The 24,398-nt window shown below is 36.0% G+C and overlaps 1 protein-coding gene across 1 annotated transcript in view; it reads left to right on the forward strand.

Annotated features, from left to right (window-relative positions):
* ARFGEF1 (ARF guanine nucleotide exchange factor 1) overlaps positions 1-24,398 on the forward strand; it is a 141,527-nt gene that overhangs the window by 109,520 nt on the left and 7,609 nt on the right. Inside the window, exons 24-34 of the mRNA XM_020288828.2 lie at positions 1,778-1,818; positions 1,904-2,073; positions 2,458-2,609; positions 2,739-2,911; positions 3,868-4,028; positions 6,289-6,419; positions 10,701-10,830; positions 11,796-11,931; positions 12,014-12,152; positions 14,020-14,092; positions 20,232-20,364. Coding sequence (XP_020144417.1) covers positions 1,778-1,818; positions 1,904-2,073; positions 2,458-2,609; positions 2,739-2,911; positions 3,868-4,028; positions 6,289-6,419; positions 10,701-10,830; positions 11,796-11,931; positions 12,014-12,152; positions 14,020-14,092; positions 20,232-20,364 — 1,439 coding nt within the window. The remainder of the gene's footprint in view (positions 1-1,777; positions 1,819-1,903; positions 2,074-2,457; positions 2,610-2,738; positions 2,912-3,867; positions 4,029-6,288; positions 6,420-10,700; positions 10,831-11,795; positions 11,932-12,013; positions 12,153-14,019; positions 14,093-20,231; positions 20,365-24,398) is intronic.

Below are 24,398 nucleotides of genomic sequence, written 5' to 3' on the forward strand. Positions count from 1 at the left end.
TTTGTGGTGTGGCTTATCTATAGCCATTCCCTTCAGTGAGATTACCTCTAGTTTGAGAAATCAGCTGATCACATTTATAAAGTATAGTCTAGTAAGTTTCATTCCCCCCACTCCCTACCCCCCACCCCCCCTTTTTTTTTAAGAGATGAGGTCTCGCTCTGTTGCCCAGGCTGGAGTACAGTAGCATGATTATAGCTCATAGCTCACAGTAACCTCAAACTCCTGGCCTTAAGCGATCCTCCCACCTCAGCTTCCCAAAGTGCAGGGATTACAGGTGTGAGCCACCATGCCTGGCTGCAATTTTCATTTTTGTTCATGTGAGAGCTTTGTAGTCTTCGTATATTTTTAATTTCTGGGTCCAGTCTAACCAGTGGATTAAATTGGACCTTATTACTTTTGATTTTTCCCCCAGCTTGTGTTTCCTGCTAGATTGTTGACTTATTGCTTCATTCTGTTGACAGAACAATTTAGAAAATCTTAAGATATTCTTTTAGCAGGAGCTCAGATTCTGAGTTATCATGTTATCAGTTTCTAAATTGTTTTTCCTGTCTTATTTTTGTTACTCATTGCTAGGACACATAGATATTCAAGGGCACTGAGGTTAAAAAAAATCATGATATAATCAGGACCTTTAGATTGTGGTAGTCAGAAAAGGCTAGAATATATTTAAAATGCTTAATATATGTTTTACTAAGGTAAGTGTGAGGCAACATAGAAAAGTGGTTAAGAGGGTGGACTCAGGTCAGCCTGTCCTCGTTTGAATCTTGGCTCTAGTACCTATTAGTTCTGTGAGTTTGAGAAAGCTATTAAATTTCTTTGTGCCTCAGTTTGTGTTTATAAAGTTGGGGTTATAATTGTACGTGCTTCACAAGGTATTTGTGATTATCTAATGAGTGGATATATATATTGCACCAGAATAGAATCCACCTTGAAATTGATAGCTTTTACTGTTACTGCTATTATTTCTTAGTTTAATATTTGACCTGCTCCTGCCTTTAAAGATTCCTTTTTATCATGCAAATCCTATGGTATGCATTTTAAATTGAGGAATGTTGTCCATACTGGAAATCACATTAAACCCTTGTTTACAAACCCAGAATATGGGTAAAAGTGCAGACTTTAAACAAAGTGGACTAACATGTCTATGCTGAAATCGTTTATGAAACTTTGACACACAGAAAAGAGCTCAGAAAGAAGAATGGATGAAGCTGGGGAGCATAGCTTAACTCTAAACCTTTGAATGCCCTAAGGAAAGTGTTTAAACTGAGACCTCTTGTAAAGTTATAGTAAATCACTTTTAATTTACCATTAATGAATTTTATAATCAAATGTACGTTATTTGTAAAAATAAAGTAGAATTTTTCATTTTAAGAACTTGTTAATGCTAGTAGATAATCAGGAAAAATGAAAAGTCTTCTGTTTAGTAGTGTGCCAATTATTTGTTAGTTTTACAAATTAATATTTTTCTTATTCTTAGAATCTCATAAGATACCTATCTGGTGTTCGTAAATCTAATAAAATTACAACACTATACACTTACTCTAATAATAATATTGAATGCAAAGTGATGTATCCGTGGTGGGGGTGGGAATGGGAGGGAGAAACATCCAGACTACACTTGTTATTAAACTGTATGATGGAAAATACTCATTTGAATACCCAATTTTTGTTCCCTTAAAACAGATAAAACTGGCTAGTACCCCAGGCTTCTTGTTTTTGAATTGACCAAAGAGAAAGCAATTTATAAATTTTATAAATTATGTTTTATTTTCCCTAGAATATTCACAGGATCTACAAGGCTAGATGGAAATGCTATTGGTAAGTATGTATATTTATTCTACTTACAAACAGGCTAAAAAACTTTAAGGTTGTACTAAAAAATGTAAATGTATTTATATTATAGTGGATTTTGTGCGTTGGCTCTGTGCTGTGTCTATGGATGAATTACTTTCCACTACACATCCAAGAATGTTTAGTCTGCAAAAAATAGTAGAAATATCATATTATAACATGGGAAGAATAAGATTGCAGTGGTCTCGAATTTGGGAAGTTATTGGAGATCATTTTAATAAGGTAATTAAATAACTATGATATTTGTTTACATTTCTAATATTTTCTTTATTTAAAATTTCCTTATAATTTAATTGAGGCTTTTTTCCTTTCAAGCAGTTGTTCATTATTGTTTTTATAATTAAATTTAGAAAAGTTTTGAATCCTATTTTTCTTTTTAAAAAATGATTGCTCTCAGTTTTAAATACTTAGTTAAAATATCTACTTTTCTTGTAGAGAAATATTTTTAGCATACGAATTGCCTTTATGAAGAATTTTAGGATTTACCTGTCGGTGCTATTAATTAGGATATATCTATCTATGCTATTACTTTTTCTGAGACAAAAATAAAGAATTGTAGATTTTTACTGCTGACATTACCATCTTTTATTTTTGTTGCTGTTACAGGTTGGCTGTAATCCTAATGAAGATGTGGCTATCTTTGCAGTAGACTCCTTGAGACAGTTGTCAATGAAATTCTTAGAGAAAGGGGAGCTTGCTAATTTCAGGTTCCAGAAGGATTTCTTAAGACCTTTTGAACATATAATGAAACGGAACAGGTATTATATATGTTGAATTGGTTAATATCAGAAAAATGTTAATTGTTTTCCATAGGGGGAAAAACAGAAGGGAAAAAACTAATGAGTTTTATCTATAAGTATATCTAAGCAGTTATATTAATATTTTAGGTCTCCAACAATTAGAGATATGGTTGTACGGTGTATAGCACAGATGGTTAATTCTCAAGCTGCTAACATTCGATCTGGATGGAAGAACATTTTCTCTGTATTTCATCTAGCTGCATCTGATCAAGATGAAAGCATAGTGGAACTTGCATTCCAAACAACTGGGCACATTGTCAGTGAGTATTCTCTTATTCAAGTAAAACCCCCCCAAATTTTAATGTGTTCAGAAGATAATCCAGGTACAAAATTATTGGCCTGTTATGGGCTTTAAGTTTACCAAGTTGTGCCTACAGAGCCAGTGTACATAATAATAATTAAACTATTAATATATTTAACATTTATTGAGTATTTTTAATACAGTAAACACTTTTTGTGTATTTAATCTTCATAATTCTGTGAGATAAGTATCTTTATTGTCCCTTTTTTTAATAGATTAGGAAACTCAGGCCCAGAGAGGTTAAGAAATGTGGCAAAAGGTCACAGAACTAGTAAGTGATGGAGCTGGTATTCAAAGCCATGGAGTGTTAAAGCAAAGCCTTTGTTTTTAATCACTACGCTGTACACCCTCCTTCAACTTTGAGGAGGACCAAAATACTAAGGATATAAGTTAAGCCTATATAGAAGGTGACAATGATGACCATCGTTGTCAAGAATCATGACATTATTGTGGCAATCATTTATTGAGTGCTTGTTTGAGTAAAGTATTATAATAAGCATTTTACTGCCTTCATTTTAATATAGTACATAGAGCTATCTTGTGAGTATTATTATCCCCATTTTATAGATTAAGAAACTATACAGAAACTAAATAAACTATATAAGAAACTAAATACAGAGGTTAAGTAATTTTTTATATTCATTGAGCAAAATTGATTCAGTACCTGCTGTGTACCAGTCACTGTATTAGGTGCTGTGTTTAAAGTGTAAACAAAAAGACATGTTTCCCTTTTCTCACTACTCATAGCAGGCAAGTCAGTGGTAGAGACGGACTCGAACCCCATACCTGTTGGGTGTCAAAGCCTTTAATAACCTTTAAGAAGTGTGTATTGCATCTAGAGGTTGATGTATTTTTCAATGTATTTTTAAGAATAATTAAATTATGGTTATTTTGATGTATGCTTCTCTATTTTAGCACTTGTATTTGAAAAACACTTTCCAGCGACCATTGATTCCTTCCAGGATGCAGTGAAGTGTTTGTCTGAATTTGCGTGCAATGCAGCTTTCCCAGACACAAGTATGGAAGCAATTCGACTTATTCGCCATTGCGCAAAATATGTGTCTGATAGACCTCAGGTATAGTGTCATTTAGTAAACAAAATTTTGCTGAGTATCTATTTCCAATCTGAAATTTAAGTTTGTTGGGATCAGAGGGTTTATAAGGCATTTATTTTTCAGTGAATCCCAAAATAATCTGAGCTTGATTCTGAGTTATGATGGTTAATGATTATAACTAGTCGTTATTGAAGGTGTCACGTGTTTTTCTGAATATTTTGTGTGTATTAACTTGGTTTATCTTCACAGCAGCTTTATGGGATAGGTAGTGTTGTAGCTCCATACAGATAAGAAAACTGAGGCACAGAAAAATTTAAAAATGTGTCCATAGTTGCAGAGCTAGTAAAGTAAAGCTAGGGTTTGAAACCTAGCCTATTTTTTTAACCATGCACTATAGTGCTTTTTTCTGTCTGTACTCTACAGTACTGAAGTCAACTGACCAGGGATCCTCAAACTTTTTAAACAGGGGGCCAGTTAACTGTCCCTCAGACCGTTGGAGAGTGCGTAATATAGGCCCAAGACGAGTCGGCTGCTAAGCAGGACAGACTGGTGGCAAAAACACCTGGAGGGCTGGATAAATGTGCTAGGTGGCTCATATCTGGCCCGCGGGCTGTAGTTTGAGGACGCCTGGATAGGCTTAAGTTCTGAAGTAAAAGGTTGAATTGACAATCTGGCTGCCAAGTTTAACTTGCATATCTGAATCTGTCTTTGTAACTATGCATTATAGATTCGGTGATAAGATTTTATTACATACTAACATGGACCTATTGGTATTTAGTAGTTTTTAGATACATCAGCTAATTTGACCTTCACACCTCCCCAGTCTGGTTAGTGTGGCTGTGTAGTATCATAATCATTTAAATAATAAAAATAGAAACCTGAAATAACCTGGCCAGTAAATGCAGAAAGCTAATAATAGTTGAAGGTGAAGCCAACTTTGGGATCTAGTCCAGGTCTCTTTATAGGCAATTATATCATGCTCACTTCAGCAGCACATGTACTAAAATCGTAGGCAGGCAATCACAGCAACAACAAAAATAAGCAAATGGAACCGGATGAAATTAAAAAGCTTCTGCACAGCCAAGGAAACTATCATTAGATAGAATAGACATTTCAAATACAACTAAGCAGCAAAATAAAATAAAAAAAAATAAAAAAAATAAAGAATAGACAACCTACAGAATGGGAGAAAATATTTGCATGCTGCACATCCAGCAAAGAGCTGATAAGTAGAATCTATATAGAACTCAGGAAAATCATAAAGATAAAAACAACCCCATTACAAAGTGGGCAAAGGGCATGAACAGAAACCTTTCCAAAGAAGACAAATAGACAATAAACATGAAAAAATGCTCAACATCTCTAATCATCAGGGAAATGCAAATCAGAATCATAATAAGATATCACTTAACTCCAGTGAGAATGGCTTTTATCAGAAAGTCCCAAAACAACAAATGTTGGCATGGATGCAGAGAGATAGGAGCACTCATACACTGCTGGTGGGACTGCAAACTAGTACAACTTCTATGGAAAGTAGTATGGAGATACCACAGAGAACTAAAACTAAAACTACCATTGGATAAGCAATCCCACTATTGGGTATTTACCCAAAGAAAAAAGACATTCTATAAAAAAGACATCTGCCCTCGAATGTTTATAGCAACACAATTTACAATTGCAGAGATGTGGAAATAACCCAAGTGCCCATCAATGCATGAGTGGATTAATAAAATGTGGTATATGTATACCATGGAGTACTACCATAAAATAATGGTGAACTACCTCTTATATTATCTTGGTTGGAGTTGGAGCCCATTCTTCTAAGTGAAGTATCACAAGAATAGAAAAACAAAAACCCCATGTACTCACCATTAAATTGGTACTAATTGATCAACACTTATGTGTACATATGGAAATAACATTCATTGGGTGTCAAGCAAGTGGGAGGAGGGGATGGGTAAGTTCACACCTAATTTAGGGTGTGGTGCGCTCTGTCTAGGGGATGGACATACATGTAGCTCTGACTTGGGCAGTGCAAAGGCAATTTATGTAACTAAAGCATTTCTACCCCTGTAATACTCTGGAATAAAGAAAGTGGGGGGTGAGGGGCCAGTGCGGAGGGAGAGAAAGATTGATTGTAGGCAGTTATAGTCTCTATCTTTTTATAAATTAAATTGCTCCCTTTTGATTTGTAAAGCACTTAAATTGTTTTTGAGAAATAATATGCTAAATATACAGGTATTATGCTTTGCCTTTAATAATGCTACATTTCTTCTTGAAGGCTTTCAAGGAATACACAAGCGACGATATGAATGTGGCACCTGAAGACAGGGTGTGGGTGAGAGGATGGTTCCCAATTCTCTTTGAATTATCCTGTATCATCAATAGATGCAAATTAGATGTAAGAACCAGGTAACAATCAGTATTTGGAATTAAAATTTTGAAGGATTTATTTTTATTTTAATCAAATTAACTTCTCATATAAACACAAACTCGTAGTTCTTAAATCATGTGTTTTATTAAGTATAGCAATCATTAGATAGGAAGTTAATAGGATTTTAAAATGTTAAATAGAGCAAAATAAAAGTTGAAATACTATATTATTTAAAAATTTGATAGCTTCTAAGTTCATTTAATACTTCAAACATTCCATTTTTTCATACATTTGTTTCCAATCAGAAATTGAAATTAGTGGCAAAGTTTATTTCCTGATGAATAATAGAAGAATTTTAAAATGCATATTCTTGGTGGATTTTAGGGAAAGAACCATTTCTTTTTGAAGCCTTGTCAGTAACAGTTAAGATTAATATAGATCTATTCAAATAAGACTCTTTTAAAAGTGTATTCCCAATAAAAGATCCCATATAAACATTTAGTCAGTTTGTAAAGGAACTATCATGGATATCATGTAACTGGACAAAGTAATCAATACACTGTTTTTATGTCACAGCTCACATCACTCTCATAGTATAATTTTTTGCACCCTATACTTTTGACTGCCAAATTGAAATGGCCCAGTTGTGTGTCCTAATATCTGTCAACAAGTATTTAAGACTGTCAGGAGTTCAATTTTATGGTAAACAAAATCCATTTTGGGTAACGCACCTTCTTTTTAGGAAAAGTCATTAGTTATTTGGACATTTTACTTTTTTGAATTTTTAAAAATTATAATGGTAGCACAGACTTATAACAAATTAATGATAGACATTTAATGGAAAAATCTCTCCTTCCTCCCATTATGCCAGAACCACACCCACCCCCTACCAAGGTTAAATTTGACTTAAATCCTAAGAAATTTTTCATTTTTATGGCACTATTTGTTTTAATAGGAATTCTTGTGAAATAGATAAATAATCCCAAATAGGGCGAGTGTGGTGGCTCATGCCTGTAATCTCAGCACTTTGGAAGGCTGAAGCAGGAGGATTGCTTGAGGCCAGGAGTTTGAGACCAGCCTGGGCAACATAGCAAGACCTCATCACTACAAAAAATTTAAAAATTAGCCAGGCATGGTGGCACACACCTGTAGTCCCAGCTACTCGGAAAGCTGAAGCAGGAGGATCACTTGAGCCCAGGAGTTTGAGGTTATAGTGAGCTCTGATGACACCCTTGCCCTCCAACTCAGGGAACAGAACGAGACCCTGTCTCAAAAAAAAAAAAAAAAAAAAAAAAAGGTTTCAAACCATAGGAATTTGTCATAAAATTTAGCAATCATGAGAACACAAAAGAACATTTTATTTTATGTTAGGCATGGTAGATTGTTTATCAATAGACTTCTTAGGAACTTGTTAAAATTCAAGATAGCCCCCAGTTCAAATATCCAGCCACATCAGTGGAATAGCTAACATGTCACATCTGGCAAGTCATGTATCAGCACCGGCTCCTCTTATTTTTTTGTAGAAGTCTTTTTGACAAAGGGCCTACCTGCTTGCTTAGCCTGTTGTTGCCTGGGACAATGATACCTTGCTTTTACCATATCCCATATTCAGAATAAGGGTGGATTCTATTAATAGTTGTTAAAGAAAAGAGAATGTGTGTTTTCTAGTTAGTAAAAGAGAGGGAAAAGATTAGTAAATTTTGTTCAGTGATGGCCTTTGATTTTTCTACCTTATCCCCACCATGATTTGTATGGGCTATTATTTAGCTTACATTTAAAAATGCAACACTATGATTTTTATAGCACTAGATAAAAAGAGAACTTTTGCACGCATTCTCATTTGATTCTCCCAAAATTCTGTAGATTTAGGGATAAATTATTAACCTAGAGTCCCAAATACAGTCATGTATCCATTAACAGTGGGGATACATTCTGTAAAAGGTATCCTTAGATGATTTCATTATTGTGCAAACATCATGGAGTATATTTACACATACTTATATGGTACAGCCTATTGCTTCTAGGCTACAAACCTGTACAGCATGCTACTGTACTGAATACTATAGGCAATTTTAACACAATGGTAAGTGTTTGTATATCTAAATATAGAAAAGGTACAGTAAAAATTCAGTAATATATAGGGCACTTACCATGAATGGAGCTTGCAAGACTGGAAGTTTCTCTGGGTAAGTCAGTGAGTGAGTGGTGAGTGAATGTGAAGGCCTAGGACATTGCTTTGCACTATAAACTCTGTAATCTTTAGCTACACTAATTTATTTTTAGAAGATGTTTCTTTCTTTAATAGTAAATTGACCTTAGCTTGCTATCACTTTTTTACTTTATAAACTTTTTTATTTTTAAAACTTTGTAACATAAATATAATAACAGCTTAAAACACAAGCACATTATACGGTGGTACAAAAACATTTTCTTTATATCCTTATTCTATAAGGCTTTTTCTATGTTTAGATTTTTTCATTTAACTTTTTAGACTTTTTTGTTAAAAACTAAGACACACGCACACGCATTAGGCTAGGCCTACATAGGGTTGGGGTCATCAATATCACTGTCTTCTACCCACTGGAAGGTTCTTCGGGGCAGTAACACAAGTGGAGCTGTCATCTCCTATGATTAACAATGCCTTCTTCTGCATACCTCCTGTAGGGCCTGCCTGAGGTTAAGTTAACTTTTTAAAATTTATAGATAAAAGGAGTATACTCTAAAGTAATGATGAAAAGCATAATATAATAAATACATAAACCAGTAGTATAGTCATTTATTATCATTATATGACTGGCTGTGCCATAGGTTTGTTTACACCAACATCACCACAAACGTGAGTAACATGTTGTACTATGACCTTATGAAGGCTATGATATCATGAGAATAAAAATTTTCAACTCCATTATAATCTTATGAGGCCACCATTGATTATGTAGTCCATCATTACTGAAATGTCCTTATGTGGCACATGACTGTTCTCTTTCCCTACTTAAGCATTGCTTTTAAAAAGGACATCTTCAGCAGTAAAAGTCCTTGAATACTGTTGATCTCTGTGTATTTGCTTTAGGCTCTACAAAACACATGATTGCCCACATCCCCTTACCCCCAGCCATGACAGGTAGCATCCAGTTACTATGAGTGGGAGGGAATAGACATGGAGCTCAGCAGATGGGGAAGAGAGAGTCTTATTCTATTAAAGAGGAAACCTGTGAGTTTGGCATCCAGTTGTGAAAGTCTGACAGGGGTCTCCTATGGATGATTGTTTCCTCCCCAGGCCTCCCTATATCACTGCTCTTATTACAGATTAGATATCTTAGGTATCAAATAGACCATTGTGAACTTGCTGTAGGACTGAAACACCAAAATGTTATTTTACACACTCATTTAACAGACACTTGTTGAGAACCTTCTGTCAGAATCTAGTATGTGCCAGGCATGGTAGCATAGCAGCAAATGAGCTGAACTGTGTACCAGTCCTTATAAAACCTTTCAAAGAAAATTTTGTTCTGTCTTAGACTTTTGGAAATATAAACCACTTCTAAATTGAAGGATGCCTGTATTTTGTGAGAAAAAAGCAACATAAAAAGAAAAGATCAAATGTTAATGGTTATATAAAGGTATTATTTCAAGAAACATAATAAGGAATCAAGAAGGTAATTTAGAGTTTCAGTTATAACATTTATTCAGAAGCTAGTCAGTATGATAATTAGCAGTTTACTTGTTCAACAAATACTGCTTGCCTCATAGGTGGTGAGCACTGCTCTGGGATATAGAAGGAAACAGAACAGACACAGATCCCTGCCCTCATGGAGCTTTATATCTTAGTAGATTCATTTTATAATTCCTTTTGTTTGGGGACATTGTATTAACTAGGTTTATAGTGTTAACTATAAATTTCCACAAGTTCTTTCAAAAAGATTTTTCAAAATCTAATTTTTGTTTGTTCTTAGACTGCTATAGACGTATTTTTCTTCCTTAGCTATCATGTGACAAAATTAATGTTCACTCAAATGATCTTTTTCAATCTGAAATTTCATTTAAAATTTTTAAATGCTGGAATGGTGAGGTGGGAGTAGGGGGAAAGTAAAATAAAAAAATTTAAGGCCAGGGACTTTGGTGGTTCTTTTTTTTTTCTTCCCTGAATGATGTATCCTAAAGAAACTTGTTGTCTTAAAATGTCTTAACACCCAGTGTCATGTATTAAAGACGAGTTTTAAGCTTTCTGGTTGTAGATGCTTTGTGTACTATAAAAGCTATTTTAGGAATGAGATGCTTTTGTATATTATAGCTTTCCTAATTATATTTTGTCATTTTAGGGGTTTAACGGTAATGTTTGAAATAATGAAAACATATGGCCACACTTATGAAAAGCACTGGTGGCAGGATTTATTTAGAATTGTTTTCAGAATCTTTGACAATATGAAATTGCCAGAACAACAGACTGAGGTAAGAAAACACAAAATTTTCATTTAGCATAGTCAAGTTAAAAGGTTCTTAGTATCTTCCCCAGTACATTTTAGTGTTTCAAATTAAGCACATTGAAAAGAAAAGAATTCCTAGAAAATTTTCCTTTAAGGCATGAGAATGTAATAGCATAAGAACACCATTTGGGTATAGAACTAAGTTAATGAATTGATTTTTTTGTTGTTGTTTTCAGTGTTTTTGTTGAACTTTCAGTTTCTTTTCCTCATTTTGATTATGTCACAACTATAAAACACTAGCAACTTTCTTTTAGTATCACATGATTTTTTTACTCTGCCTCGAGTGAAGAATACAAAGCAAAATTTAAGTTTTATTTTATTTATCTCAGTGTATTTAACTACAAACCAGTTATAGTATGCATTTCAGAAAGTGTGGAGAGAGTGCTTCAGATTTTCTCATTTTGTTCCATGTAGCAGTATTAAATGCAGACATCTGCAATTATCCTTTATATGCTTGAAAGAAATAAATTATAATTGTTTTGTATAGCCCTTCTTACCTTTCAAAGTGTTTTCAAATAACCATACTTCAAGAAAGTCAATTTTATTTTAAACCTGTGCTAACTCCACTTAGATAAATTCTTATCTCTTTCTTTTTTATTTCCCTGTCATAATCTGTCATATTCTAGAGCAAGGCCAGTTGTTGCTGTTCATGCATATTGGAAAGTCATACTATCAAGATGATTCAGTGATAATTTTTTTAAATAATCAAATAGTATAGAAAATAGATTATTTTATATGTAGGTGATTATGAATAATGGAGAAAAATAAACATCAGATTTTAAGTTGAGGTGAATATAATGTTCTAGAGGGAATTCAGTGTTCTGAAAGGAACACTGACAGCCTTACAGTTTAAGTAAGCAGACATATATTTTTTTTAATTCTAGTAGTTGAAGAATAGTATGACCTTCATTTAATGACTTTTTCCCCCAGAAAGCTGAATGGATGACAACAACTTGCAATCATGCACTGTATGCAATCTGTGATGTATTCACCCAATATTTAGAAGTGCTCAGTGATGTACTTTTGGATGATATTTTTGCCCAGCTCTACTGGTGTGTGCAGCAAGGTAGGTCTATACCAGATATGTGACACAAAGTGTTAAAAGTGACCCTCGTAATACATAAATGAATTGCTCTTTTCTTTCCTAGACAATGAGCAATTAGCACGATCTGGTACAAATTGCTTAGAGAACGTTGTTATTCTGAATGGTGAAAAATTTACCCTGGAAATCTGGGACAAAACTTGTAACTGCACACTGGATATCTTCAAAACCACAATCCCACATGCGTAAGAAGATTTTAAACATCTTTACATTTATATTTGTATATTGAATGAGTTTGAAAATGATGAGTGATTAAAGTCTGATAGTAACTGGTGATTTCTCATAACAGAAAGCTTTTAGGCATGTCTCAGTGTTACATAGATTCGGATTTATTACAGCTTAAATGCCTATAAACCTTAACAAATACATGAATTAAATTCTTTGTAAACCAAAACCACCTTCAATCTAATCATCCAAAATTTGGGTCACAATAAAGTGATTCCACTGACTTTTATAAGATTTTATTTATCCAGATCAAACCAAGCAGTGGTTTTGAATGGAAAAAAAAACAAAAAAAACCCTCAACATGTTATAGGTACTATAGATGTAATAATCTCAAGAAAATCTATTTATGGTTATTATATTTTACAATTAATTGTCTTTCTCTAAGGGATGAGTTTAGAATTGACTTATAGTGAGGTAATTTTTATTGATGGGGAAACTAAGACATAGTTTAGCTAAATGACTCTGATAGCACCTGGATTATTTGTAGGATAGACTGAAACTTACCTTCCAGCTCAACCCTGGTGGCTCTCTGATCTGCACATACTTTTACCTTAGATCTACAATTTTTAAGGCCACAGGTAGACTCTACCTTAAAACTTTCAATAAAAAGGTAATGGACATGCACTGATACAAAACTGTATATGAAAATTGTCAGTCCAGATTTTTAAGCTTCATAGACTTTTTCTTGACGTGAATTAAATATGTTTTCACTCTTACAGTCTCTTTGTAAATATCCTCATCAATAGTAAATAGGAAGTCAAACAAGAGAAACACCCCTAGACAAGCAGATTATTATAGTATTAATATATATTAAATAAATGAATATTAACATATTAATAATTAAATAATTGTTATTTATAAATTTAATGTAAGCATAAAATTTATATAAATTATAAAAATAAATGAAATAGTTTAATAATTAAATATATTCATGTTATCAATATAAAATATTAATAGGCCACACATTAATCTCTTTGGTCTATTTCCAACTATTGTATAACTTTTCTTATTTTTTGGTGTACTTTTTTGTTGGAGCAATGTGGGTTACTGACAAATAATCCATATCTGTCAGAATTTGTGACCCTATGTCAAAGACAGCATGAATTCTTGCCTAGCTGTTGTCCCTATGAAATCTTTACAAAAAAGTTGGCTATACATTTTTTTTGTAAGAACTGCTTCTGTTTTAATTTTTTGAACTATATGCTCAGAATAATATATATGACTGTAAAGATCATCTAATAAGCATCCTTTAATGTACCAGAACATATTGAACTGAAATTATCTCTTCCCCATCTGTCTGTCCCATCCCCCAGGAGTTCCTGCTTCTCAGAAACAAGAACTTAGTCCTTAACAATTTTTTTATCCCAAGCACCTAATTTTGGACCAAATTTTGCTTTATTTTTATATATTATTTAAAGATAGAATCTAAGGAGTTATATGAATATTTATCTTTTAGTTTTAATTTTATGAATTTCTTGAAAACCCTCAAACTTTTAAAAATTCTTACTTAGGAAAATATTTGATGACATTAATACTTACAAAAAGTAGATTTAAAGTTTTAAAAACTTTTTCAGAAAGTTGTTTTTAATGTAATGCTGATAACCAGATTACCCTTTTAATTATATTAAATGCTACTTAATTACTCTCTGAAAGTATATATTTTAAACTGTTTACTAGTTATTTTTTAGGAAATTGCTTTTAGCAGTAGTCAAAGGTGAAATATGTTATTTGGTATATTCTTATGACTTTCTTGTGCCCATTGCAAGATATGCTGTATATGGCATGTGGCACACCCCTGGTGATTAGTGTGTTTTTGGTATCTTAAAGGCTCTTGACCTGGCGTCCTACTTCTGGAGAAACTGCCCACCCACCTCCATCTCCTGTGAGTGAAAAACCATTGGTAAGTTTTCATAAATAGAGCATATTTAAAATTAATTATTTGTAATGAGCAATTTTACTGTGGGTCAAATTCTTATATTAGTCTCTTAATCCATCCTGCTGCTGTAACAAAACACCTGACACTGAATAGTTTATAAATAACATAAATTTCTGTTCTCACTGCTCTGGAGGCTGAGAAGTCCAAGATCAAGGCCCCAACAGTTTCAGTGTCTGGCAAGGGCTGCTGTCTGCTTTCAAGATGACACCTTATTGCTACGTCCTCATGTGGCAGAAGGCGAAAGGACAAAAAAGGGACTAGCTGGTTCCCTCCTTTTTTAAGACACTTATCCTAACCGTGAGGGCAGAGTTCTCATGATCTTCCTAAAAATCTCACCTATTGATACTGTTGCATTAGGGATTAAGTTGGGACATGAATTTTGGAGGAGACATAAATATTCAAACCATAGCAGTGAGTTCAGCTCTCTTAAGATGGTATAAATTTGCTATCCAGAATTCTCAGGTTAAATTTTTTAATATAGGACATAGAGCGAATGATTTTTCAAAGGTTGTAAGAGGAAGGTACCAGATGACATAGGGATTTCCTGGCAAGCTGAAGATACTGGATCTTACTTTATTTAAACTTTTTATTTTGATGTAATTTCACCTTATAGAAAAGTTGCAAAAACAATACAAAGATTTCTAATACCCTTCACCCAGTGTATTGGTCTCTTTGGTCTGCTATAACAAATTTCTACTAACTTGGTGGCTTAAACAATGGAAATTTATTATCTCACAGTTCTAAATACCAGAAGTCCAAAATCAAAGGGTTAGCAGGGCCACGTTCCCTCCAAAGGCTCTAAGGGAAAATCCTATCTTCTTCCAGCTTTGTGGCTGTTGGCAACCATTGACATTCCTTGACTTGTTCATATGTCACTCCAGTCTCCCCCTCCATCTAAACATGGCCTTCCTCACTGCGCATTTGAGTATCAAATCTCCCTCTCTCACCTTTTTTATTTTATGAGAACATTACTCATGGGATTTAGGGCTCACTCTAAATCCAGGATGATCTCATCTCAAGATTCTTAATAATATATCTGTAAAGACTCTATTTCCAAGTAAGGTGTAATATTCACAGGTACCAAGGGTTAGGACTTGAACATATCTTTTGGGGCCTATTATTCAACCTACTATAGCCTACCCTCTGGCATCTAAAAATTCATGTCCATTCACTGGGCAAAAGACATTCACTTCCTTCTGAGATCCCTAGAAGTCTCAGCTCATTACAGCATCAACACTAAGTCCAAAAGCCCCTCTAAATACATCATATTTTGCGACAAGTCTCAAATTCGTCATATAGATTTAAAATGAATGACATTCTGGGTATAATCTATTCTGGGACAAAATTCATCTTCATCTGTGGGCTAGTGATCCTAGAAAACAAACTCCATTAAGTTTTCAGGCCTAAGAATAACGCTCTGTGGCTTGATGTTCCACTCTCTGGGCTGGCAGCTCTGTACTCTGAATTACTCCTCCTTTTTCTTAAAAGTTAGCACATATTTGCAGTCAAGTAGCTCTATCAGCCCATTTTCTGCCTGTAGAATCCTGGAAGTCTGATAGTCTTTCTTTATTTTATTCCATTTCTGTCCTTTTCAGTCCAGGCTGACTGTATTTCTGCTGGTATATCATTCTCAGAATCCTTATGGGTCTCCTGTGTGTGTTAAGAGAATCCATACCATTATATAAGAAGGTTATCCACAGATCTTTCCTGGATAACCTTACTCTCTTCCTGGCTTCTGCTGAGATTGTTGATTAGATCATTAGTCATGTACCTAGTCTCTTCTGCCAAAAGTTGTCCAGCCATAGCCTTGGCCTTCTCTACAGACATGCTTTCCTAACAGTGAATTTCTTAATTTTAGCATCCTTTTCAATCTGCATAGGCCAAGACCCTCCCACATCATCAAGTGGTGGTAGTTCCTTTTCAGCAGCTCTTTCCTCAACTTATCTCTTTTTTCTCATGTTTTACTATAAGCATCAAGGAGAAACCAGGCCACACCTTTAACACTTTGCTTGGAAATCTCCTCAGCTAACTAAGTTCATCACTTATAAATTCTGCTTTCTACCCAACAATGAAACACAATTCAGCCAAGTTTTCTGCCACTTTATGACAAGAATCACCTTTCCTCCAGTATCTAATAACATGTTCCCAATTTCCTTCTGAGACCTCACCAGAAACACCTCTTAGCCTTCATGTTTGTACCAGTAATCTATTCATGACCATATATTCTCTATCATACATTCCATTTCCTTCTGACCTCTCACCAGAATCACATTTAATGTCCATATTTCTATCAGCAATCTCTTCAAGGCAATCCTAGGCATTTTCTATCAGATGCCTCAAAACTCTTCCATTGCCTAATTCCAAAGCCACTTCCACATTTTTAGCTGTTTGTTATAACGGCACTCCACTTCATGGTATCAAAATACATATCAGGGCCAGAGAAACAGAACCAGTAGGAGATATAGAAAGAGGTGTCTCAAGAAATTGGCTTATTTGATTATGGGGCTGGTAAATTTTAAATTTTAGGGCAGGCTAGAAACTCCTGGGCAGGAACTGATGCTGTAGTCCACGGACAGGATTTCTTCTTCCTCATAAAAAACTCAGTTTTGCTTTTATGGTCTTTAACTCATTGCTTGAGGTCCACCCAGATTATTGAGGATAGTCTACTTAAAGTCAACTAACTATAGATGTTAACCACATCTACAAAATACCTCCACAGCAACATGGCTTAATGTTTAATTGAATTAATCATCCTTTGACTTAAGTATTTGGTGTAAGTATATAGGACATCGGTAGTATGTCCTAGCCAAGCTAACAAATAAAACTAATTATTATACCAGATGTCTCCAAATGTTATCATTTTACTACATTTGCTTTATCATTCCCTCTTTTCCTTCTATTTTCTCTTACTTCCCTACATCTATCCTCCCCTCTCCCCCACATCTATTCTCCCTTCTCTCCCATTTTCTGAATTCTTTGAAAATAACTTGCAAATATAATGCCCATTTATCCCTAGATTATTTTAGTGTGTGTTTCCTTTAAGGAAATAAAGTATATTTTTCAAAACTACAGTATAGTTAATAATCAGGACATTATTATTAAATCAGTACTGTTATTTTAATCTATAGGCCTTATTCACATTTCTACTGTTCTCCCACTAATACCCTTGAATTTTAAACCCAGGAGGCCCTAAGTAGCAAACTAATACCCTTTTACCAGATTTGTCCCTCACAACTTTGAAATTGCTTAACTAATTGTCAATGGTTATAACTTATGGTTTCATAGAAAAACATCGTTCTAAATTGCTCTTGAGAACTGTGACATCTGGCATACTGGGGCCGTATTGCTCCATGACTCTGATCTGCCCAAGTTGTCCATTCAGTGCATACCCCATACTACTACTTAGGACGTCCTGTTGCAAGCCCAGAATGAGCTTGCACTCATGTTTGGCTTTGTCCTCTCTTCTGTATGGCATAGAATTTGTGGCGTGGGCTTTGACATCAGCTCAAATCAGGTCCTGGCTCTGCACTGGCTACCTCTGTGGCTTCAGCAAGTCACTTACCCTCATATGTAAAGTAAGGCTGAGAATTAAATCAGGTCATGCAGGTAAAGCCTGCGCTAGACTGTGCCTGCTCCTGGACTCAGTGTTGTGGCACAGGGTGCCCCTGAGACCAGCTCACAGACTCCTCCTCCTCACTGCCTGGCTTCTGTGAGAGCTGCGGCACTGTGTCTTGGTTTCTGGTCTCAATAGCCGCTTACTGTTGCTGCTGCTACTGCTGCTGGAACTTCTAATATCTGCCATTTCTTCTTTTACCCTGCTTTCTTTGTCTTCCTATTCTTCTCTGTACCACTTAGATTTTTGCCAGTAAATTGTGGCATTTTTTCACTGCCACCTTAAGCTGAATTATTTCGTTCTGTGTACTCAAGGACTACTTTTCTAAAATTAGAAATAGAAAAATACCCTATCACTATAAAAAATATATTTATTTTTTAACGGTATGGAAGAATAGGGAATAAAAATTATGAGTCTCTTTTTATACTACCACCTACCCCAAACCCGGTTCCAGTAGTTAATACTCTGAGTATCTCCTTCCATCTGTTTTCTGTGCATTTACATATATATTAATATTTTTGGAGACTTTATATTTGTAGTATTAGGAGATGTTGCCATATCAATATACCAAGATATCTATAGGTACTCCTTTTCCACTAAAGTGCCCTTTTTTGAAGAGGAATTGTGAGCATACTAGTTCTGGTACAGAGCTGTGAGACAGCAAAGAACCTGACATTCCGAAATTCCTCTAATACAGAGGAAGATTTTTAAAGCCCTGATTTTATGACCTAGTTTTTGTGCATGTTTAGTTTTCTGGGGAGAAGTTTTTAGAAATCATCAGAATGTTCAAAAGGGCCAGTGACCAAAAAATTTTAAAAAATAGTGTTTTCATTTTTGTTAAGTAAGACAATACATTTTTAATTCTAAAAACTGATTAATTTCTTTTTAAAAATATGCTTATTAAAATACATAAGTTTATATTTCCTGTTTATAGTTTTTTAAACAATAAACATTCCCTTAAATTATAATTTTGTAAGTGTTGCTATAAGCATTCTTACATGTAAATTTTTACTTAAAATGTATTTTATGACAACAAAATGTCTTACTATAAAAAGACTGGGAGGCCGAGGCGGGCGGATTGCTCAAGGTCAGGAGTTCAAAACCAGCCTGAGTAAGAGCAAGACCTTGTCTCTATAAATAGAAAGAAATTAATCAGCCAACTGATATATATAGAAAAAATGAGCCGGGCATGGTGGCGCATGACTGTAGTCCCAGCTACTCGGGAGGCTGAGGCAGCAGGATTGCTTGAGCCCAGGAGTTTGAGGTTGCTGTGAGCTAGGCTGACGCCACGGCACTCACTCTAGCCTGGGCAACAAAGTGAGACTCTGTCTCAAAAAAAAAAAAAGAAAAGAAAAAAAGAAAAGAAGAAAAAAAAGTATTTTAGGCTGGCCATCATGTTCACATATAAATACTAGTGGATCCATACAATTTTTACTCAGAGCCTCTTATGTGTTAAACATTTGCAAAGATAGGTAAGAACCATCATAATAATATTGATATGGCTTTAGATTTGTGTAGTGTATTACTGTTTAAAATGTTTTCATGTTTGGTCTTTCCAGCAGTTTTGTGGACCTGGTTTGGTACATGTTACCCCTGTTTTATGCAGAACAGGAAATGAAAGATCATAAACTATGATATTTTAAGTCTCAGTTAAAATATTGTTTTGATTAATACTGTTTCTAGTAACACAGGGCCATCTTCCTTTCGCAAACCCAGACATGGTTGCTCTAGGCTGGGATTGTTATCTCTGAACAACAGGAGCTAAGCACTCCTCCTAAAACTAAGTTCTCTCTTCTCTGAATGGGCTATACTGTTAGAACAAAATAAAGCTAGACTAGTAGTAGTGTCAGCTGCCATTCATTGCCTGACCCTGTGCTAATGTTCTGCATTTATTCTCCCTAGTTCTTAACAACCTGCAGGAAAGTGTCATCTCTATTTTCAGATCTGAAAACCTCAGCTCAGAAAGATTAATCATTTTCCAAGGTTATATTATTAATAACACTGGAGCAGAATTCTTGTGGAGGTCTTTTGGATTTCAGTGTCCAGTTTTTGTTCCTGGTACCACACTTCTAGGCAGTGACCTTCACACTGACCTTTCTTGTTCTTCCTTAAACTTACCCCTGCAAAGCTTCCCTGGGCTTACCCCTCTTTTCTGCCAAACGTTCATTCTGTTTGGATTTCATGAGCACTTATGGGCATTGCTGACTAGTTTTTCCATGCATTGAAGCTTAGCATTTTTATCTGTTGCTATTGGATGGTGTCAGGCCTGAGCCCAGTGAGGGTCAGAAAGGAAGCATTTCTCTGAAAGACTGTCAGCTTTTATCTAGGTACAGGTAATTTTACATACTTTTCTCATTGTGTATATAATTGCAATGTGTAGAATGTGATTTTATAGGGACATAATACAGTTTTTTTAAATGGTGTAATAGAAAATATTTTCATCCATAAGCTTTATTCACCAGACTTATAATTAATTTTTTATTTTATTAGGATACAATATCACAGAAATCTGTAGATATTCATGATTCTATTCAACCAAGATCTGCAGATAATAGACAGCAAGCACCACTGGTTTCTGTCTCTACTATGAATGAAGAAGTCAGCAAAACTAAATCTACAGCAAGTGAGTTATTTCTCTAAATAAAAATTGGTGTTTTATGTAGGAAAGGGAATACATTTTTGGTTTTGCTTTTATTATTAACAAGCATATATTCTAATTGTGTAATCATGTCTTTAACTGTGTTTACCCTAACTTGGACATCCCCTGATAGATGCTGTCTTGCAGAAGGTCAAGAACTTGATGATCCCTGCAATAGCAGCTGTTTCCACAGTGCATTCAGCTAATGTTTGTGTCAAGCACCTGAGTCTTCCCTCTCCATCCCCTTATGCATACCAGCCCCATATTCTCTCTGCAAATGGGGCCTAACGTGCCTTCCTCCACCCATCTGCCAGGGGAACTGGTGAGGGACCTTCTCTCGTGGACCCTGTGCTCATTTCACCCACTGCTGCCCACACCCACGAGTGTCCACCGGACACATCTATTCTTCCCCTCACTTCTCACAAACAAGGGGAGCCCTTCACTTAAAAAACTAAATTGCTTCAGTTTTGTTTCCTGAAGTAAAATTATAACCCCTAGGAAAGACCACTGCCTCTTTAAAGGAGGACAGCTTTGAGCACTCTTTTAAAAATTGAGGTGAAATTTATGTAACAAAACTAACAATGTTCAAGTGAACAATTCAGTGACATTTAGTACCTTCATGGTGTTGTACAACCACAGCCTCTTTCTAGATCCAAAATACTTTCATCACTCCTAAAGGAAACACCATAACATTATGCAGCCACTCCCTCTTCTGTCTTTCCCCAGCCCCTGGCAACCACCTTCTGCTTTCTGTGCTTATGAATTGGCTATTCTGGACATTTTGTATAAATGGAATCATACAAAATGTGACCTTTTGTGTCTAGCTTTTTCACTTAGCATAATGTTTTCAAGATTCCAGTTATAGCATGAATCAGTAATCATTCCTTTTTTTACTCAGTAACAGTCCGTTGTATGTATGTACCATTTTGGTTTTCCATTCATCTGCTGATGGACATTTGGTTTTGTTCTACCTTTGGTTGTTGTGAATAGTGCTGCTGTGAACATCTGTGCACAAGTAGCATTTGAGTACCTGTGCTCAGTTCTTTTGCATATATACCTAGGAGTTGAACTGCTGGGGTCACATGGTGATTCTGTGTTTAACTTTTTGAAGAACCACTTTGCTACAGCCAGCAGCTGCACCATTTTACATTCCTCCTAGCAGTTCCAATTTTTCCACATCCTTGCCAAAATGTTTTTGTTTTTTGTTTTTTGGTTTTTTTTGAGACTGAGTCTAACTTTGTTGCCCAGGCTAGAGTGAGTGCCATGGCATCAGCCTAGCTCATAGCAACCTCAAACTCCTGGGCTCAAGTGATCCTCCTGCCTCAGCCTCCCGAGTAGCTGGGACTACAGGCATGCACCACCATGCCCAGCTAATTTTTTCTATATATATTAGTTGGCCAGTTAATTTCTATTTATAGTAGAGACGGGGTCTTGCTCTTGCTCAGGCTGGTTTTGAACTCCTGACCTTGAGCAATCCGCCCGCCTCAGCCTCCCAGAGTGCTAGGATTACAGGCGTGAGCCACCGCGCCCGGCTGTTGTTTTTTTGTTGTTGTTTTTTTGGTTTTTGGGGTTTTTTTAATGGTAGCCATCCTAGCTGGTGAGAAGTGGTACCTCATTGTGGTTTTGATTTGCATTTCCATAATGATTAGTGATAGTAAGCATCTTTTCATGTGCTTATTGGCCTTATTTGGAGAAATTTCTGTTCATGTCCTTTGCCCATTTTTAATTGCATTGTTTGTCTTTTTGTTGTTAAATTGTAAGAGTTTGTTATATACTCTGGATACGACCCTTATCAGATATATTATTTGCAAATATTTATTTTCTTCCATTCTATAAGTCATCTTTTTGCCTTCTAGATAAGATCTTCTGATGCACTGAAGTTTTAATTTTGATAAAATCCAATTTTTTTTTCTTCTTTTGTTGGTCATGCTTTTGGATTCATAGCTAAGAACCCATAGTCAAATCCAAGGTCATGAAGATTTTCCCCAATATTGTCTTCTTAGAGTTTTATTCTTTTAGCTCTTATATTTAGGTCATTGATCCATTTTGATTCAGTTTTTTTCAGAGAATTTTTTATTAATCCTAGATGCTTACAGTTCTTGAGAGAGGATAGGCTTTGGTATCCTACTTGAAAGAAACTTTTAGCTTTAGCCACTGTATCTTGCTGATTTCTAAAAGGGGATATAGGTGGTGTTGAGTGGCCCATTTTCATTTTTTTATTTCTGTTCTCCAGAGAACAGAATGGTTCATATAGGAATTTATTCCAGCTCCGTCTGCATCAGAAAAGGCCAGAAAGACAGAATCTGGAATGGCTTTTCTCATTCTCAGCCCCAAGACCGAACCTAAATAAACTTAGCTTTGCAAAGGGGCGACTTGGTCTTACACATTAGGAAGTTTTCACTTGGCTAATCTGGGAATATCCCTCTTCCTGGGACAAGGGTTCTGCTTTCCTGACACCCAGAGCTGTGGACTCAGACTTCTTTCCTTATGCCAGACCTCCTATTCTCACTCCCTTGGAGGTTTTTGGTAAGGTTCATCCAGGAACTGCTGACTCGGAACATATGGAGCTGGAAGGAAAAATAAATGGCCCATGAGCTCTTTCACTTGGTGGATAGGTTGTGGTTCCTCTGTTTGATGAGGCCAGCAGCCAGCTGCCTCTCTCCTCCTCAGAGATAAGAATCACAGCACAAACCTGAGTACTTCGCCCTGTCTGAAAGGCAGCTGCCTCATTCTTTCTACACACTTTCAGAAAGTACCACTGCTCTGTCTCGATTCAGTGCCTACAGTCTCATGTAGTTAAAATCTGCTTTGTTTTGCTTATTTTATGGTGACTGGTAAAATGGTTGCCTTTATAACTCTGGCAGTGTCAAGCCATATCATGAGTAAAATTTGTCCAAGTAGATATTGTCCCCAAATGTGCTGCTGGTCCCTGCTAGTAAGGGACCTGCTAGTATCGTTAGGTTCCCCGTCCATCTCTCAAAGGGCACCAGAGAGCGCGGAAAGGCTCAGCTTCCCTGTTCAGAGTACAGCTTCACTGCCAAACTCTTGGGGTCATTAGGAGTGTCCAGGAGAGAGCTGAGAGCTTTTAACACCCATGGGCAGCTCATGTTAGAACCAGTGAGACTACATCTCCTCAGACCTCGCCTGCTGCGCAGTCTCTTCTGGAGCCCAGGTGCTACTGGAGTCTCTTGCCCCAGGGACTGAGATGTTTTTATGAGGGAGGGAATGAATGACACCATATGGCACTCACTATAGTAAAGGATTATGAAAAACACACTTGAGAGGAAGAGACAACTGTGGGACTTGTGGGTTTCTTTGTTTTGTTTTTTAACTTGAGATGTAGTACTAGGAACTAAATGTTAAATAGAACAGCATTTCTCAAAAATACCTGGAAAGGACACTTTATTAATGACCTCAGTAAGAATAAATTTGACTAAGCAAGTTGTTTCTACTCCATCCCCCAATCCCTAAAGCATGAATTTAACAGACTTTAACAGAATTTAACTTTCACAGACTGGTGCCAGAAAAGGGCATTTGTAGTTAAGTGCTTTTTATAGGAGAAAAAAATGAGGGATTGTAAGTCATCCATCCAGTGCTGGAGCCATTGCCTCGATACTGATTAATAGGCAGCCTCTCTTGGGCAGTCGTCTACCTCCTAGAAAGCTCCCTGGAAAGGCTGCCCCTGAGAACCTGGGATCAAGGTGCAGCCTTGTGGTCTGGACCTCCCTGGGGCCACCCTCGGCGGCCACTCTACAGCGTCTCAGGAGTCGGGTCCTCTTTTCTAGCCTCGTGCTTCTTTCTACATGTGTGTAACTGCTCAGCTGGCAGGACAGTGACAGGGAACATTCTCTTGAGAACACGTCATGTAGACTGGTGGCTTGGCACAAACACCCTGGTGAGCACGTTGGTTCAGGATGGAGAGGCGAAGCCACGTCACAGCTGGCATGAATGTGGGAGCATTGTGGGTTTTGGTTACTTTTGTAGTAATGAGCTTAGCATGACTTTTTATAGACTTCTTT

This window comes from Microcebus murinus, chromosome 7 (genome assembly GCF_040939455.1).
Source record: "Microcebus murinus isolate Inina chromosome 7, M.murinus_Inina_mat1.0, whole genome shotgun sequence".
Taxonomy (NCBI): Eukaryota; Metazoa; Chordata; class Mammalia; order Primates; family Cheirogaleidae; genus Microcebus; species Microcebus murinus.